The sequence below is a fragment of the Mycteria americana genome, chromosome 5, assembly GCF_035582795.1.
Source record: "Mycteria americana isolate JAX WOST 10 ecotype Jacksonville Zoo and Gardens chromosome 5, USCA_MyAme_1.0, whole genome shotgun sequence".
NCBI classification, from domain to species: domain Eukaryota; kingdom Metazoa; phylum Chordata; class Aves; order Ciconiiformes; family Ciconiidae; genus Mycteria; species Mycteria americana.
The window spans coordinates 36,945,794-36,965,512 of NC_134369.1; the positions used below are offsets into that span (position 1 = coordinate 36,945,794).

Genomic DNA, 19,719 nt, shown 5'->3' on the forward strand with positions numbered 1-19,719 from the left:
GGGAAAGGGCTGTATTTATCCTAATTTTATATCTCCATAGTCAATAAAGATGCCACTTCATTCATGAGAAGCTTCATACCCAGCTACCCTGCTCCAAGAGGCAGGATTAGAAAAAAACTGAGAAAGTTACTGCTATCAGGGCCTTACTTAAAACAATTAATGTTTTGCTATGAATTCCTATTTTATGAAGACAGCATTTCCTTTTACATATACTTCTTCCAAGTCAGTTTCACTGGGAAGAAATAATTTTTAGATAGTGTCCTTTGTAACAGAAATATGAAATAAGCCGAAATCTACGTTTTTTTATACTCTTAAATGTAGGACAATTAAATGTAAAATGTAAAAAATCTTCATTTGACATGAAGATTTATAAATGTCTCTTTTAAAAAAACCCCTAAAGTAAGATGTTCAAGATTGAGATGGATCAGGTCATGAATTGTCATTGCGCAACTCTTGAGCCCTTTCTTCTTTTCAGCTGGCTGGACTGTTAACAACAACAAAGTCAACCTCCCTCCCCAGTCCCCAGCCCCAGCTCAGCTGATCCTGCACATAGCAGCTGCAGTCTATCATTTCAAAGATCACTTCTGGGCACACACAGATCCTGTCTGACTGAGGAATGTGAGGAGAAGACTGGGCCAGCACTATTGTTGTACTGTTAGGCATGCACATGGACACTGCTAACATAAAATCTAAATCCTCTTCATCACCTTGTAAATCCATGCCTGGTTTCTCCTCATAGGTCATCACAGAAAGGGTCTGTCAGATCAGATGCGTACTAATGTTGTTTGGAAGTAATGGAAAAATATTAAAACTATTCAGGTTATACGTTTAGATGTCCATTCCTTCTGACAGTTTTCCCAAGATAGCCATTTCCTAAAATGGCTTCAGTCCCTCATTTCTTCTTCTATTCATTGCCAGAGAACAAAGTCAGTCTTTTTTTCTCTAAATAGGGTCACTGTGTCAGGAAGTGACGTACAAAAGACTTTCAGATTTCAGAAGTGATCCCAGGTTCTGGTTTACTCATCAACATTATGGACAGCAGTCTCAAAAATCAAGAACTTTTTCCAGCAAGGTGCTAAACTCTAAGAGTACTCTCACTCTGACAATGTTCTTCTCCAAGAAGGCAGACTGAAACTACAGATGTTTCTAAACGACACAATGAATTACACAGAGGTAAGGAAATCAGAAGCATCTTGTCAAAATTTCCAGAAAGTTTCAAATTCATTTGAGCATCACATATTAAAACAGCCAAAGCTCTGACTGGCATTCTGTCTTTATAGATCACTGTTGCTGTGTTATTCCTGCTGGTACTGGTCTTCTGAGTTTGTGCTTCTACTACATATTGTCTATTAGTATAACATGAAAATTAATTTAATTCTCTGAAGTAAGAGTTAAGAGATTATTTGTGACCAGGAGAAATAATTTTGATCATTTTGTCTGATTTGGTATTTAGTATAGTCAGGGAACCTCCCTGAACTTGCTTCTGTTTGAACTGTAGATCACATTTAAATAAATATCCGATCTTGCATTGAAATGACTATCTCTCAAAGCATTTGATAGAGTTTCCTAGTGACAATTACTTTCACTGTTAAAATTACGCTTTATTTACAGTCTGGATTAGTCTAACTTGAATATCTAGCCATTGCTGCTGAAAAAGAAACTTTATTCAAAGTTTATTCTCCATGTGGCTCATTATTATTGGAATGTAATCAAGTCATCTTGTAAGAATGTCTTTGTTGACCTAAACAGCCTGAGTTCTGATACTGTTGGAGTATACGGTCTATCTTTCAACTGCTTAAAAAATTTAACTGTTCTCCTCTGAATTCTATACAATATACTGTTGTCTTCTTGTCCTGGGAATACCAAGGTAAGGTCAAAAATAACCTCCTAATTCTACAAGAGACTTAGCTCTTTATACCTATGCTAGAACTTGTATTTAACAGATTACTCGCTATGATTCTCAAATCTTCTCCTAAATCTTTACTTCTCAGGATATAATCCTCCATCCTGTAAATTTTACTTACATTCTTTAGTCCTATATATATCAATTCATACTTGGCTGTATTAATAATACACTAATAACCAGTTTTCTACCTGATTCATATCACTGACACAGTGACCCATCTTCAACATTCACCACTTCTTTCTTTGATCTTTCTGTATCTACTGCCTTTATTAAATTTAATTATTTTCTTCTTGGGTATTAATAGTAAAATTTTAATCCTCAAAAATTTCTCCGTGACTTGGGAACCCAAATTCCTATATATGATCTAGATATTAAGGAGGTTGAAAGTCATTTAAGTGGATGATATTTTGGCTCCTAGAGGCTGAAGTTCTCCTGTAAACAGAACTTATGTCTCCAAGTATTTTTTAAAATGTTAACATATGCCTCAAAAATAGACTACAGTAGTTTTTATTTCCCTCCAACAGATACAGTTACAGATTCCTTCTGTTTTCAAATATAGGAGGATTTTCATAGTATTCTGTCCTCTTTATTATTTGCTGTTTAGTGTCATGTTCTACTACTGGGCTGTGATTCTATAAATGCTAATTCAGGAAGAAGTCCATGCTTGTGTTGAAGACAATTATGAGAATGACACACTGTTGTGCACTAGCTTTGCACCTGTCACCTCTACAGCATGAGATTTTATTACCTGTCACACTCTGTAGTTTCCTACTGGTACAGAAGATCCCCTGGGACTTGCACTGCCCCATTTCACAAGTTCTTTTTTCCACCTCTATTTTGGCTCAGATGTTTCTTTGTGTTTTCTGAGTATGTGCATTAGATAAGATGACTTGTCACATATGACAACTTATCTGAAGTTTGCCCTAATGATTATCAAGAGTTGTGACAGATATTAAACATTTCTGCTTGTAAAGGAGAATATTCTTCTTGACAGGGCACAATGAAAGAGAAGACCTCCATATCTGAATCACCTTCAAACCGTTACCCAGTGTCCCTGGATTCATTAGGCTATGGTCACACTTTATAACACCATCATTCTTTGAGCAGATCTAGAACTGAAGTCACTTTAGCAAAAACTAATATTGTGACATTTGATTTAAGGCCTCTTCTCTAACAAGCCTTTTCTTGCAGTCACTTGTTAAATGATACTACTACTACTACTAATTCTGTTCACAGTATATTTGATCGTACCCAAGTTGGACATTAAACTGGTGCAGGGAGAGCCTAGGATTCTGTGGCTGAATTCTGCCTATAACTCATATTCTAACTCATTTGATGATATATGCCAAGTTGATATTGCGTGAGAAATTTTAGAGTTAGAGCAGTTTCCCTGCTCTTCTCCCTCCACTCCAGATGTTCCATCTGAACTATAATACTGGTAATTACATGCAACCCACACAAGTACAAAAGATCTAAACCTCTTTTTGGATGGCAAACATAAAATTCAAGCAGACTAAATCCTTGAATGAGATCTTACTATCCCTTCCAAAATATGAAGGGACTCTTTCAAAGCCTTTATTTTAGGGATATCATACAGTAATGCTGCCACAATAGCAAGGGTGATTTTTAATGGGTTTACCTGTCACTTAGGAGCTCTATGTCAAACAATATGTCATAAAAGAGAGGTATATAAATGAGAAACTAATCACTGCTAATGTAGAAAAGCTCTCATATGCTGCTGATTTTGTAACTATTCCGATAAAATTTTAAAGCAACTGAGCAGATGATGTGAATTTCCTAAATTTTTCTCCTAAGGAGAGAGAGATTCTTACTCTCTCCATTGTGAAATCACAGGCTCATAAATGAAAATGCAGCTGGAAGCAGCTAATGTTATACATGTCTCTGAGAAAAATGATAAAGGAATTAGAAAATAGTGAAAAGAATGCAGAGAAGGGGAAAACGCACTCATGTAAACAAAAGTAAGAACAGAGGAAATTGAATTCATCACATACGTGATCAAAATTCTTTAGCAAGTTTCATAAGAGAGTCTCTCATAGAAGGAAAACTGTCAAAATGGAAGATTGCTTTCTAAAACAGAGGCCCACGCTACAGCAGATTTTGCTAGGGCTGAACTTTACAGCTTTAAATAAACAGTGGATACAAAGAACAACACAAATGAAATAATCAGACACAAAAATATCCTGATAATTAAGTTAATAGAGTTCTATGGATCAGATCAGAGATGTAACTCTTGGTTTTATCAATGGTTTCCAAAGAACCAAATAATTTCATAGACTATAAGCAAAGGAAATGAAATTAGAAGCCTTTTTAACTTGGTCTTGTTATATGAGACAACACACAAAAGTACATTGGAATACCAGTTTTAACTGGCCAGTTGCTTTCGCAATTTTTTATCAAGTGATTCTGTGATTCAGACACAGATGTAAGACACAACAGTAAGAACAACATCAGAAGGGTTCTTCCCTTTTTTGGTTTTGCATTTGTTTCTTGTGTTTGGAGTAGTTCTGGAAATGGAATATCTTCCATTTCTACCCAGAGGTGTGTGCTTTTCAAACAGCTTGGGTTTTATGTGCTAAGAATACAAATAGACAAAATCTTGGCTTCTAGCCAGACACAACTTCAGCTGTATCGCATTTTCCAGGTTTGTTCTTTTCTCCTATTGCTTGCTTTAGGATTTTAACTGTAGATTTTATCTATGCATTTTGGACTTGCTGTTTTTCATTTTGAATATTGGATCATATATACAATTAATGAGAACGGAAACAAACGATGACAATCTCAGAAATCATTAAAATGCTCTAAAAAGAAACAAAATATTGGTTTCAATTGAAAATAGAAATATAGGCTAAACTGGACTTGAGTGGCCAGTTCAAAATGTAACTTCACATATGATTAATATGCAAAGGCATTTTTAAAGTGCTCCTAGCTACTCTGCAGACACCCACAGACATTCCATGTGCTTCCCCATCCTTTCACATTGTCTGTTGGAATGTGGAATGTGTTTATGTGTATCACAGTCCTGGGCTTTGAAGCAGCTGGACAAGCTGTTTTCTTACCTAAACACCTCTGAGTGATTCATATGCTGAAATGAAATATAGGAATACTTACCTCTAAGTTTGTCTTTGCAAATACTACTCTAAAACAATTTTCATGCTTGCATATTAGCTCTGCAAATATGACTGACAGAATTTCCGTGCTTGTTAAAAAACTTGACCTGTTACAGCAGTAGTATTACTCAACTGTGCTCCCTATTACCTGCTCTCTCAAACTCCATTCAGTGCTTATGGTATACAGCAAGTGACACTCCCAGTAAAACTCAGTAAAAATTTACTCAATGTAAAATGCATAAGCAAAAAGAAATAAGAAAAAAAAAAAAGAATATAAACTCCAAATGTGAAATATGGGAAGGGAAAAATACATTACAGTGATACCTTTGAAGAAAAAATTACAAGTTTTTAATTTTCCCTTCTGAAAACTATTGTATGCCAATAGTTTTACTACATCTGTAGGTATTGCAGGCATATAAAATCTTTCTCTTTTTCACTGTCTAGATACATATTATACATACAAAATAAACTGCACATATACGTGAGCACACACAAACACACACAATCTATGGTTTAACTCCAGTAAACCATATAACAGACACTGAAGGCTTGTTCATCTTTTCTATAAACATGCTAACTAAAATGTCAAAATTGTACCCTTTGTAAGATCTCTCTGGTAAGTCTTTTGCATTTGTTCAAGTGCCATGGTACTCCATCAAATCAGTCATGTTAGTCTAAAGTTTATATACTGAAATATCCGTATGGGCAACATTCTCTTACTAGCTTTATTACATAATGAAATAATACCAAACTTATTATCAAACTAATTTACATAATCAGATTTTCCCTTTGACTGAAACAGAACTGCAGATGCATTTTGTTGTAAATATACGGATTGGGCATGTGAGTGTGAGAAGAACGGCAGGAGACTTGCTAAGACAGAATCCTGGTATCAGGTGGGGAAGATTCGTGGCTAAAGTCAACAGTACCGAATTATTTTTTCAAAACTTACTGCAAAGTACAAAATCACTCTACAATTGGAGGACCATTGTTTCTGTTCTATGAGCTAAAGCAACTACCTCTGCAGAAATGACTCCCCAAGCATGAAACCAAAAGTTTAAAAAGAACTCTTATTACCTTTGCCAAGGTAACACTATCTCAAGACACACAGAACATTTTACTAGCGAGTTTTCAAAAGTATCAACCTCTCATAACTGAAAGCAAAGCTGCAGACACTTGTCACCCTTGGACTGATATATATGTTTGGTGTCTGGTTTTCAGCTAGCATCCAACAAGTAAAAAACATATTTGTAAAAAATACAGAGAAGTAAAATGTAGAAAAGTAAAAAAATTATCTTGGGCCTTAAATCTCACTACAAGAGAGACATTCAGGTGCTGGAGTGTGTCCAAAGAAGGGCAATGAAGCTGGTGAAGGGTCTGGAGAACAAATCCTGTGAGGAGCGGCTGAGGGATCTGGGGTTGTTTGTCTGGAGAAAAGGAGGCTGAGGGGAGACCTTATTGTTCTCTACAACTACCTGAAAGGAGGTTGTAGTAAGGTGGGGGTCGGTCTCTTCTCACGAGTAACAAGTGATAGGATGAGAGGAAACGGCCTCAAGTTGTGCCAGGGGAGGTTTAGACTGGATATTAGGTAAAATTTCTTCACTGAAAGGGTTGTCAAGCATTGGAACTGGCTGCCCAGGGAAGTGGTGGAGTCACCGTCCCTGGAGATATTTAAAATACGTGTAGATGTGGCACTTAGGGAGATGGCTTAGTGGTGGACTTGGCAGTGTTAGGTTAACGGTTGGACTTGATGATCTTAAAGGTCTTTTCCAACCTAAATGATTCTATGATTCTAAAATTGTTTGCTATTTATTACTGAGAGCTTTCAAGATTAATTATCCTCACAGAGGCTCCATGCCTAGAAGGTCATAGAAAAAATTCCTGAAGGCAATGGAGTACATAGCTATAGCACAATGACCTTAAGTTAAACTCTCCATAGGCCATAAAGAACAAACAAGCTTTTCATTCTTATTTTGCCAGAGGGGCTGCCAGAAGGATATTCAGGGAAAGCATCTTCTCCATTGGATTAACCCACTGTTAATGACAGCATGTAAGTTGATGTTGACAGTAATGTTGATGACAGTAGCAGTAACTTTTGGTCATGCAGGTGGCAAAAAGTTCTACCTCCAATATTTTGTTGGAGAAAACCCCTGGCAACCCTTCTTTTATGCAGAGATGACTCTCAGGAGCTGACAGCCTTTTTGTGGCTGTTTTCTTTTTTCTCAGACATGTAAATCTAGAACCTGATCTCTGGATATAGTAGTTTTATTTGAGAACTTCCGCTACCTGTGTTTTAAAGTCTAAAAAGTTCCTTATAATATAGAAAACACTCTAGAGATCCAGGACATTTAGATACCGTTCCTGGAAAGAACAGTCTCATGAGTTTAGACTCTGTTTGCATGAAATCTCCACATGAAATTGGAAGCATTCATGGGCAGGAGGTTTTTGATATTTATTGCTATTTGGAACAGCAATGGAGTTTTGCCAGGCCAGAGAAGCAAAAAGGACGCCTGGATGCAATGAGAGTATCCAGAAGGGTTTGCTTTCCCTAAGATCACAGCAACCGCTGCGGTTGCTGTGTGTCACATTCCCAGTATGAATACTTCAAATACAACTGCATTTCCTGGAGCCACCATTCAGGGTGGTTCCCATATTGTAAAACCACGCAATGGTTGGCCCATTCATATACTTTCTGTCAAGCTAGTGATATTTTGTATTGAATCCTGCACTAGGGAAGACTGGTTTTGAAATGAGCTGTTCCCTAGCAGTAACCTTGTCTCCCTGCTTGGGAATTTTGTCATCAATCAATGTGAAATGTGGGTGCTGAAATTCACTATTCCCCCCCCTTCCCCCCCCCCTTTTTTTTCTGATCTGGCCTCACTTTTAACTACCCACAGGGAATACCCTTTTTCTCAAACAGGTGGAGGTGAACCTGAACAACTCCCTATCAAACCCAGTCTGTCAGTTGGTTTGATACCCAAAATGAGAAACAAGAAAGCCTGTTCAAAGCCTTTGGGGCTCAATAAATTGAGGAAATACGTTATGCTGAGAAACTCAAGCCATGGATGACAGGCACTGCACAGTCTGGCAAAGGACAAAAGACTGAACACTTCAATCACTTATCCTAGAGCTCTCAACAGGAGATGTGACTTCACTACCACTGGGAAATAAGAGCAATCACTGTCAGATGAACGGAAAGACTGATCACGGGGTACTACTCTGTGGCAATCAAAGCAGAGAGACCAGTAAAGGAAAAAAAAAATTTGATTCTTTAAAATTCTTTGACATATTTCTGGAAATGTTGAGCAACATCCAGCAGTGGGGCCTTCTCCAAAAGACAGTTACTCAGAATCTGACAAAATTTTATACTGTAATTTAATTTTGGCATGGAAAATAAACTCGGAGAGAAACTTTCCTTCTCCCTTTATTGGATCAGAAAAAAGTATAGTTGCTGTAGAATTGTCTCCTCTTACATGTATTAAGTATGGTGCTTGTGATGATACTGCAGCAATAAATTCATTTTGCAGCAGTAATAGATGTTTCAACAAACAGAAGGCAAAACAAGATAAACACCATTCAATAAAAATTTTATCAAATGATTCCTCTCAATATTAGAATAGACTTATTTATTTCTCTAATGAAAAGGGTAAAACATCTTCTCCAAGATGTGCCCTGTCACAACGCTCTGACACTTGCAATGAGTGACGTTTTCTCTGGTATTTCTTTTTTCCATGGATGCTATAAAGTGCACTGCATGAATATGAAGTGACATCTTTACTAACATGTAGCACTTACTTATCTCCCACAATTCCCAAGTTGATTGTTGGATAGCCATGTTCTTGGATTGTAGCTAGGAGAGTTGAACGGTTACTGTCCCGAATTTTTCCTGGCAAGAGGTCATCTTCAGGATTCAGTAGCTATAAAACCAGAAACACTCTCAGTCAGTCTCCTTGGAATATTGTGCCTTTATACAAGTGAGAATTTTCTTCTTCAGACTGGACAGGATATTCTTAGACACCTATCATAAAATATATGTGTGAAGTGATTTAGTGAATTTAAATTAGTAAGATATGTAATGTGCTTGTTTAGTCCAATCCTCCATGTTGCTCAGTTTGTTCCTATTGGTTCATGTCTGCAAAACCTTCTTTCTCCTTATGAGTACCTGGCTTCTAATCTCAAACATTAGAAATCAAAACACAAACTTTAATTTTCCAAGTTATTGCTTCTATTGAAATGATTTTAAAGGAACCTCATTGATGTTGCTAACCAGATTTAAAGGTATTAAAAGAAATTTTGAAGTTCATTGTCTACTTAACCAATAAAGATGTTTTTTAAATACAACAATCTGTACTGGAATAATAGACAGAAGCTTAAAGCTTGCTTCTTATATCAATTACTGTTTAGGATGAAAAGCTTTCTCTCAAGATAGTATCATGGCAATTGCCTTACGTGTGTTACATATTTTGGAAGTTAAACTACAAAACAAACATATGTAAACATATATTTTACATATATTAGGAATTCTTTTGTAGGACACAGAAGGACAACACAATACTGACAGGAGGTAAATAATAATAATAATAATAATGATGTATCTGTCAAAATTACAGCAATAGTGTTAAGTAGTAAGGTAAGAATAACCAAAAAGTAGAGCATGACTAAATTTTGATGCTTTGGCTAGCAGCTCTATTTCTGTGAAGATTTCCATAGGACGTTTAAGAAACCCACTGTGCAGGATCTTTTTAAACACATGATACAAAAGAGAGTGCCCACATCAGTAAAGGACCCTTTAATGACATGCAAGGACCTTCAGTCATGCAGAAGACACTATTCAGAAAATCATCACCCGTAATCCCTGTAGCTCTTTGGATTTGTTCTTTGGTTAGTGGTATGTTTCCTGCACGACACCCACTGTCTATGTTATGAAATCTGGCAAGATTCTGTCCCAGCAAGGCTGGCCTCAGCCACACACAGTACCCAGTAGTCACAGAGTGACCTTCACTGGGGTTGTGGAAGTTGTAAGGACACCACCAGATGACAAAATTCAACATATTAAAAGTTTTCAGAATCTTTCAAAATTCAACATATTCAACCTGTATGAGAATACAGGTTTATGTTTGTGTCTGCATTTCAAAAAGTTTGTTTCAAAGGACAGTCAAAATTATAGGTCAAACTTCATGCTGTCTTTGAACTTCAAATTGACTTTATCTCAACCCACAAGTTCTTTTGCTTTTGCTCTTCCTCTTCCTATTCTCTCTGTCCTGCTGTGGAAGGGAATGAGCAAGCATAGTTGCTGGCTGGGGTCAAATCACAATATATGTGAAATTAGTAAATTAAGTTAATCTTGAACCTGATTTTTCTGATGTAGTTAAGACAAAGCAATTAGAAAGCTGGTCTGGAGTTCTACCAACAGGAGATTATCCGGATTTCAACGTGTGCTACTAGTAAAAAAAATATGAAGGCACAATACTAGAGCAAGGCATTTGGTAGTACTATTCAGTTTTCAAAGACAGGTTATCTGCCATTGGCACTATAGCTGCAGAGGAGTGCTGCTCAAAAGAAATTACTCTTCCAGTCATGATTGGCAGCATGAATTACAACCCTGACTACCCCACAGGTCCTCCCTTGCTGGAAGGAGGAAAGCAGCTGGCACATGGTTGAATACATTACCAAAATTTTGGCAAATAGAGTGTGTGAGACTTGTGAGACAGCCCTCGAGGGAGAAAAGACAAGCAGCTGATTACAGATTGATCACTCACAAAAATACCTCATGTCAGCATGAGTTCTAGCTCAAAGAGTGAGTCTGCTTGGGAATAGGGTGGAAGTCATTATCCAAAACACTGTCCCAGAGAAGATATAGTAATTCAGACCTTCGTTCTAAACACACTTTTCTTACCTCATTCCCTGTTGACATGACTGCAACCACTGGAAACTTGTTAACTTCTACTTCGGTTACTCCAACAGTTGCTAAGAGACCAATCTCAGATGGACCCATGTGGGTTCCTTTAGCCAGCACACATTCACCTCTTTTAATGTCATGTCCTATAGGTCTGAAAATCATAGCACAGAAAAAAATGAAAGAAAAACAGAATGAGATTGAAAGTATCTTTCCTTGATTGGTCCTGCTCCAGGTCAGGAGTGTCCAGGGATGTTCATTAGTCAGATTGTCAAAATGTTAGTACTACTTATGGTTAAAAAATGACTATAAAAATCACCAGCCCTTCTACTCCTTACAGAGATATTTTACTGTTTATAAAGTAGGCTGTTTACAGACCTGATATCTTGGCCTGGTCGAGCCTGCACCAGGATTCGAACCTCTAGTTCTTCAGTGCCCTACAAAAACAAGGAGATCAAATATGGTCAGCTGGGCTATTCAAAGAAGATTAATCAGCTTTAATTTCTCAGAAGTCTACACAGCTTACAGTACTCATTACACTGCGACCTTATCATTTGAGCATCATCACTGTTCTCCTGATCTGTGTGTCAAGATCGTAATACAATGTGTGCTAAAACTGAACAGCTTTATAAGAAATTCTCTCTTTGATGAGCTCACTAGGGAAGGACCAGCACTGAATACATAGTTTTACCTTCCTTTTTTTATTATCCTTATGTTTATATATCTTTCCTATGTTACGTCCTATGTTTGTCTGTTGATCTGGTATACCAAGTGGATTCCTTCTACTCCTCTCAGCCAAGTTGATCTGCTCGAACAATTTCAAAGGCGGCGTTTCAAAAAGACCATTAGTCTGACAGACAATAGGCCACTACATCTGCAGAAAGGTGGGAAGAAGCTATATGCTCTAGCTGCTTCAGGATTTTCATGTAGATTCCTGTAGTGGAAACTCCTACTTGAGATCTTTGTACAAATCAGAAAGAGGCTTATTAATCATATTTATTTACTGTGAACAAGAGACAGTGGCCTGAAAAGTCTGATGCCTACTTCAATATTTGTGTTTACTTCTTCAGAATTTCAATGGTTTGGCGATTCATTCAATGCCAATAAATGGCACATGACCTATATTGTTAATATTTAATTTATAAGCCCTGCAAGTGGGTTGATGATATATACACTCAGCTTTGAGATAGTGCCATCCTGTCAGTAGCACTAAATCTACACTTACTTAGACTGGAACAGATTTTGTTTTTACATTATCATGTAGTGCTTCATACTTTAAGTACCTCAAAGTTATAAATCAGACACTAATATTACAAGACAAACAAGGCACGTCTTCATCATTTGGAATTTTTACAGAATGATAGTGTTGTATAGGACACTGGGACTTGTCTCTTTTTTTAAAGGTGATATGGACTGCATTTTCTGAGTTCAAACTAAGTGCTTTAAACTGAAGGCCGCAAAGTTGAAGTTAATGAACGTGTGATTACAGATTGTGATTCTGTTTACCTACTGTGAAAATGGATAAATTACAGAATCACAGAATCGTATAGGTTGGAAAAGACCTTTAAGATCATCAAGTCCAACCATAAACCTAACACTACCAAGACCACCACTACACCATGTCCCTAAGCACCTCATCCAAACGTCTTTTAAATACTTCCAGGGATGGTGACTCAACCACTTCCCTGGGCAGCCTGTTCCAATGCTTGATAACCCTTTCAGTGAAGTAAAATTTCCTAATATCCAGTCTAAACCTCCCCTGGTGCAACTTGAGGCCATTTCCTCTCGTCCTATCCCTTGTTACCTGGGAGAAGAGACCGACCCCCACCTCTCGAGACCGACCCCCACCTCTCTACAACCTCCTTTCAGGTAGTTGTAGAGAGCAATAAGGTCTCCCCTCAGCCTCCTTTTCTCCAGGCTAAACAACCCCACATCCCTCAGCCGCTCCTCATAAGACTTCTGCTCCAGACCCTTCACCAGCTTCGTTGCCCTTCTCTGGACACGCTCCAGCACCTCAATGTCTCTCTTGTAGTGAGGGGCCCAGAACTGAACACAGTATTCGAGGTGCGGCCTCACCAGTGCCGAGTACAGGGGCACGATCACTTCCCTAGTCCTGCTGGCCACACTGTTTTTGATACAAGCCAGGATGCCATTGGCTTTCTTGGCCACCTGGGCACGCTGCTGGCTCATATTCAGGTGGCTGTCAACCAACACCCCCAGGTCCTTCTCTGCCTGGCAGCTTTCCAACCACTCTTCCCCAAGCCTGTAGCGTTGCATGGGGTTGCTGTGGCCCAAGTGCAGGACCTGGCACTTGGCCTTGTTGAACCCCATACAACTGACCCCGGCCCATCGATCCAGCCTGTCCAGGTCCCCCTGCGGAGCCTTCCTACCCTCAAGCAGATCAACACTCCCACACAACTTGGTGTTGTCTGCAAACTTACTGAGGGTGCACTCGATCCCCTCGTCCAGATCATTGATAAAGATGTTAAACAGAACTGGCCCCAACACCGAGCCCTGGGGAACACCGCTTGTGACCGGCCGCCAACTGGAGTAAACTCCATTCACCACCACTCTTTGGGCCTGGCCATCCAGCCAGTTCTTTACCCAGCGAAGCGTACCCCCGTCCAAGCCATGAGCAGCCAGTTTCTCCAGGAGAATGCTGTGGGAAACTGTGTCAAAGGCTTTACTGAAGTCTAGATAGACAACATCCACAGCCTTTCCCTCATCCACTAGGCGGGTCACCTTGCCATACAAGGAGATCGGGTTGGTCAAGCAGGACCTGTCTTTCCTGAACCCATGCTGGCTGGGCTTGATCCCTTGGTTATCCTCTACATGCTGTGTGATGACACTCAGGATGATCTGCTCAACTGAAACCCCTGAAATCCAGGAAATGACTAACGAAAACATCAACCCTGAAAAACCTGATTTCTTACTTTATCACAGTATTTTCAAAATATGCTTTTAATGCAAATTCTGTTTCTTTTATACCTGCTCCTCTTGTATAAGAGAAGAGAGTATTTTTGGCTGCTAGTGTCCAAAATGGCTGTGCTGGTGCCCAGGATGTCCTTTTATCTCCCATATCCCCATCTGAAGCTGTAAAAGACACTTTAGGCTTGTGATGAAAATCTGGGACAACAGTTAGTCTAACAATTATTTTATTCTTATGACACTCTGGGGATGGTTGGCCAGTCATGAAGATTTGAATTTTCCGTAGCTTTGATAACATTTAAAGATAGCTAGGAAGTTTCTAGGGAATGAAGAAGAGTGCCAATGATATATTTGAGTAATAGAAAAGGTTCTATTTAGGACTCCTGAATTAGAGGAGACAAGAAAAAAAAGGCTTTTGAGGACTCTAGTAATCCCAGGTTTGAAAAGCACCGTGGAAAGTGTGACCGTGGACAACATGGCGATGTGCGGAGATTGCTATTTATGGAACCGATGAATATCCCAGAACGCTTTAGGAATACAAGATAATTCAAGGTGGCTAGAGGTGGGGCTTGCAGGGAGGTATGGCATTACGCTGAGAACATCTTCCGTTTGGTGTGTATCAGGCAGCATTCTTCTTGCTGTGTATTAATATATTTTGAACTATGAGTGGTTTGCTCTGATGGTTGTTAACAGCCAGTATTCATATTGACATACTGATGCTTGGTCTTGATGTAGGATCTAACTCTTGTTTTGGTTGATCACATTGGCCTCCTTTTTCCTACAATGTGACATAAAAACTCAAAACGAAAAGGCTGCAGACATGTTTTTGCAAGGATCTTTCTCAATGATTGTGCATTTGGCAAGCTGATGAGAATTTTTCTTCCTGCTGGATAGATGTAATTCCTTTCAGGCCTGTGACTTCTACAGTCATTTGGGGAATGCTTGCTATGATATTTAAGTGCTGCTACCACAACTAGAGGTCAAGGAGCTCCTTTGAAAAGTACTCTCTGTCTTTTCAGAAGAACATTTTTCAGATGTTAGAGATGTAATTTCAGTTAAATCCCAGCCCTGAAGGAGTTCTTAACACTAAAAAGAAAAATAATCTTGAAATATGTAGCCACCCAGGCACGAAAAAGGAGAGAAAAATAACATATTAATTAAACTATACTAATTATTTATGTAGAGGATTAGCAGAGTGGCATATTCAAGGACAAGTAGAAACTGAAGAGTTCTACCTCACACTTACAGGCAGGAAAAGAAAGCTGAAGGTGCCTGACCATTCGCTAAAAAACTCAAGAGTTTAAGCACATAGCCAAATAATCTGGTCTCACATGCAGAGTAGAACATGCCCAGAAAAAGTGGAATCCAGGAAGACAGTCATCCAAAGGCAAAGTAGAAGATAACAGGTTATCATGTATGTTGCTGTGCAATGTGATAGTCCTCTCATGATGAGGTGGGCAATGGCCACAGAAAACTTGCTCAGTAAGGCTAATGGAACGATTAACAAGCCGTGAAGGCAATGGTGTATTTTACGGGAAGATATAATCTACACATACACATCTGTAACCTCAAAGCAGGACTGACTCAGTAAATTCTCTGTTAGGAAGAAGGCCAGCCTAGACAGCTTGCTGACTTCATCAGATGTAAAAAATTATGCATTTACAGTAATAAGGCATGAGAAAGGATCATGAGAGTATGTTTCAGTTTTTGCTGTCTTCATCAGCTTTGAACACTAGAACTTGTCTGCTTACACCCCAGCTGCAACTGCAATGCTAGCACAGAGCTATGGCAAAGTGGAACAGCTTGTCAGAACAGCAGCAGAGGAGCAAAGGCTGATTTGAGCAGAGAACCATGCACACACTTCATTGACCTTGGAAGTTGTGTCAATAACAGATGTATCTTCTTGCCTTAAAATCTGTCAGACGATGGCAAATGTGATGATGGTGTCCTGAAATCATGGCTGGTTAAGTGAAGGTAATGATTCAGAAGGAATTCTCTGAACACAAAGGAAGTCTAAGATGGACTGTTTGGGATACAGTTGCCTACGGACAGCTCCTGTGCTTCATCAAAATACACATTTTATTTTGTTAAGACAACTGTGTGTACAGAATTAATACTACAGTACTCATATTTTTTCTGTGGTATTTTGCAGCATCTGTAAGGTAGAGCGCCAATATGATTTATAGGTATGCTGGAAAATACGTTCAAATTAAACAGAGTTAAGACTATGTTCTGGGAGAATATGCACCTTATCCATTTCCTGGTTTTCAGAGGTCTTACACTGAGCAACTTCCTCATTTTAAAGGAGCACAGAGGCCTACTGAAGAAACTTAGTTATGGTTTAAAAAAATTTGGGGGGAGCTTACTTCCCCTGTTACATAATAAAAACCTTTATTCTAAACATATGCATTTATTGTAAGGTATGTGCTCAAGACATACTCTCCAAAATCCACCAAATTCACCTTTGCTGAAATTAGACCAACTCTGATAATACAGAACCATCTTCACAGCATAGTTCAAAATAATGCAAGTCATCCCATGGCTTTTGCAGCACTTAAAACAGTTCACTTTCCACAGAAAATCATATTCAGCTTTAATTACCTCAGCGGTAATGCTGTACCGTAATATTTCAATGTATTATACTGGGATCAATATGTATTTTAAGAAAACTCTTCCCCCTCTTACTTGGCGAGTTTAGGAGAACTTTTAAAGTCCTCATCTTGCTGAGTTTCAGGATGATCCTGAAATATAAAGAAGATTGCTCTACTGCTAAATGTGAACTCAGTAGAAAAGAAGGAAATATAATGTCTGATTGCTACTGCTCTGTATTTTAAAATGTGAATACACTAGGCACTCAAATTAGACTGTAGTTATGGATCTCCAGGAGGCATTTGCCTTTCACTCAAATCATGCTCCCAAATACTTTGGTGTCAGCATTCAACAACTGTGATGAAAAATCAATGCCAGGACAGGTAGGTCTGTGGTACTGTTATCGCAGCCTGAAAAAGTGAGTAGAATTGCCACTAGGAACTGATGTGAAAATCCTCAGTCTTCTGAGATTAACAGAGAGCTTTTCTGTAGGACTGTCTTTCATATTTACAGGATTGTATCACGAGCCATTTTCTGCTACACAAAAGAAAAATGAGTTTTAACTTGTGACTCACATCATCTGATTCCCTGATGAGCTCTGTATCTTCCACCTGCACCACTGCATCAGCACCACATGGAATTGGAGCACCAGTTGTAACGCGCATTACCTGACCGGGCATCACAGTCTGAGTTGGCTGAAAAATAAACAAGCGAAAATTAATTTACTTTTGAAAAGAAAAATCTCAAACCATTTGAACTTTATGGAAGTAATCTGAAAGACTAAAATTCTTATTTGTGGCACGACTCTTGATATACTGCTAGTGATATCAATAGGTATAAACTCCAATGCATTTAAAGGTCATTGCTTCAGATCTGGCTTTTTTTATATGGAGACATATTAGGTGGCTTCAGATTTTTCCCCTTAGATTTCTATCACAAGAATAACTTTCAGAAGAAGCAATATACTGATACTCTAGTTGCCTCAGAAAAATAACTGGCTCAGAAATATAACAGTTAGATAGTGACCTTCTAGAAACTTACATGAGCAAAAATCTAGTAGTTCTCTGTACATAAATATTTTTTCAGAGTATTCTGGTCCCCAGGGTTGAAATTTCTTTGCTTTGGTTTGGTTGGGTTTTTGTTCTGTTTTTTTTTTTACCAGCACAGTATATATGGAAAACCAGCAGCTTGTAAGTAAAGTAATGTAACCAGCTGTTTCATTTTTAAGCAGATTTCCTCATACTGAGAGACAGCTCAACACTAGTTCACATAGAATATCTATCTTTGTGAGGGTCAGTTTAGCAAAGCCTAAAATTGATAATATCCTACAATTATGTAAAGTCACAGTACATTACAAAGTTTCAACAGAAGCAGTACAAAGAATAGAAAAATATCAGAACAACATGATAAAACAAATGACATGATTTCAATAAAATTTCTCACCAGGCAGCCTATTTTAATACACATTTTAAAAATCCAGAGTAAAATTGTAATTTGACCATAACCACTTAAGAAATAAATAACTAAAAGAAAAATCTTTCTAAAAAAATGCAACTAAAAGAAGCTGGTATGATGACTGAGATTTCATTGCTGGAATATGAGCGCTTGCTCCCTGCAGCACTGCAGTAAGCCCAACTTATTTAGGCTTTACTGTTATTAGTGAACATGTGCTACACACAGATCTACACAGCTGTGATCAGGCCAACGTATTCTGTATGTGTCACACGTATAATTCATGTGCAGATTGACTCTATATTCCATATGCAGCATTGGAATATGTCCAGGACTTCTCAGGCTGTGATTAGCACATATCTGATAGCAACCCACAGACCTGCAAGCAGTACTGCCCAAGCACTATTACCCGCTCCCGCCCAGCAGTCATTTACTCCATGACTTTTGACAGGAGGCTGTTAGACATCTGCAAATTCTAGACCAGGGGCCAACATTTCAGCTGCGCAAAGCTGTGAGTGCCTTCCCCATTCTTCTACTCCGTTTCAGCATTGTCATAACCTCTGAAATCACAGAATCACAGAATCGTATAGGTTGGAAAAGACCTTTAAGATCATCGAGTCCAACTGTAAACCTAACGCTACAAAGACCAGCACTACACCGTGTCCCTAAGCACCTCATCCAAACGTCTTTTAAATACCTCCAGGGATGGCGACTCAACCACTTCCCTGGGCAGCCTGTTCCAATGCTTGATAACCCTTTCAGTGAAGTAAAATTTCCTAATATCCAGTCTAAACCTCCCCTGGCGCAACTTGAGGCCATTTCCTCTCGTCCTATCCCTTGTTACCTGGGAGAAGAGACCGACCCCCACCTCTCTACAACCTCCTTTCAGGTAGCTGTAGAGAGCGATAAGGTCTCCCCTCAGCCTCCTTTTCTCCAGGCTAAACAACCCCAGTTCCCTCAGCCGCTCCTCATAAGACTTCTGCTCCAGACCCTTCACCAGCTTCGTTGCCCTTCTCTGGACACGCTCCAGCACCTCAATGTCTCTCTTGTAGTGGGGGGCCCAAAACCGAACACAGCATTCGAGGTGCGGCCTCACCAGTGCCGAGTACAGGGGCACGATCACTTCCCTTGTCCTGCTGGCCACGCTATTTCTGATACAAGCCAGGATGCCATTGGCTTTCTTGGCCACCTGGGCATATTCAGGCGGCTGTCAACCAACACCCCCAGGTCCTTTTCTGCCAGGCAGCTTTCCAGCCACTCTTCCCCAAGCCTGTAGCGCTGCATGGGGAGTATTACATTAAATATGAGTATTACTTCGAAATGTGTGTGTTTCAAAGGTTGCTCATTGGGACAGAACCCCTAGGGAGAGGCTGGAAATGGTTTGTACCTGGTTTACCACAGTGTCACAGTGACCCACATATCCCAAGAAACAACTGAGCCTGGAGTTGACAGAATCCTGACCCTTTTCTAAGGGTAACGGAAATCTAACATCCTTTGAGAAGAACATAAATAAAATGCTAAAATAAACTAAAAAAAAGATCACACTTGCCATATGTCATGGTTAGTGTGTTTTTAGGGCAAGATTCATGTTATCCTAAAGTAGGTATCTAAAGCAGATGACATAAAAATCATACTTTTTAAAAAAAATTATATTTATTTCTCACCACTGACTATGCAAGGAGCTGTGGATGAATAGCTGAGATGTTGCCATTTATACTGAAGATGCTTAAAAGTGAAAATAATCTTGTCTAGTGTGTTATTTTGATTTTTATGAAAGCAAATATTGCAAAAGGCAAAGCTTATGCCTTGGATTATGGGAG

General features: G+C 39.0%; 1 protein-coding gene across 9 annotated transcripts in view; it reads right to left on the reverse strand.

Moving 5' to 3' along the window:
- Window positions 1-19,719, reverse strand: part of GPHN (gephyrin) — a 306,539-nt gene that overhangs the window by 21,419 nt on the left and 265,401 nt on the right. For all 9 annotated transcript variants that reach the window (XR_012775918.1, XM_075502985.1, XM_075502988.1 and 6 more), the window contains 4 exons: window positions 17,023-17,142; window positions 11,309-11,367; window positions 10,931-11,084; window positions 8,830-8,951 (listed from right to left, as the gene is read on the reverse strand). Coding sequence is in view for 8 of the 9 variants with exons in the window: in XM_075502985.1 (XP_075359100.1) it covers window positions 8,830-8,951; window positions 10,931-11,084; window positions 11,309-11,367; window positions 17,023-17,142 (455 nt within the window). In the remaining variant the exon portion in view is untranslated. The remainder of the gene's footprint in view (window positions 1-8,829; window positions 8,952-10,930; window positions 11,085-11,308; window positions 11,368-17,022; window positions 17,143-19,719) is intronic.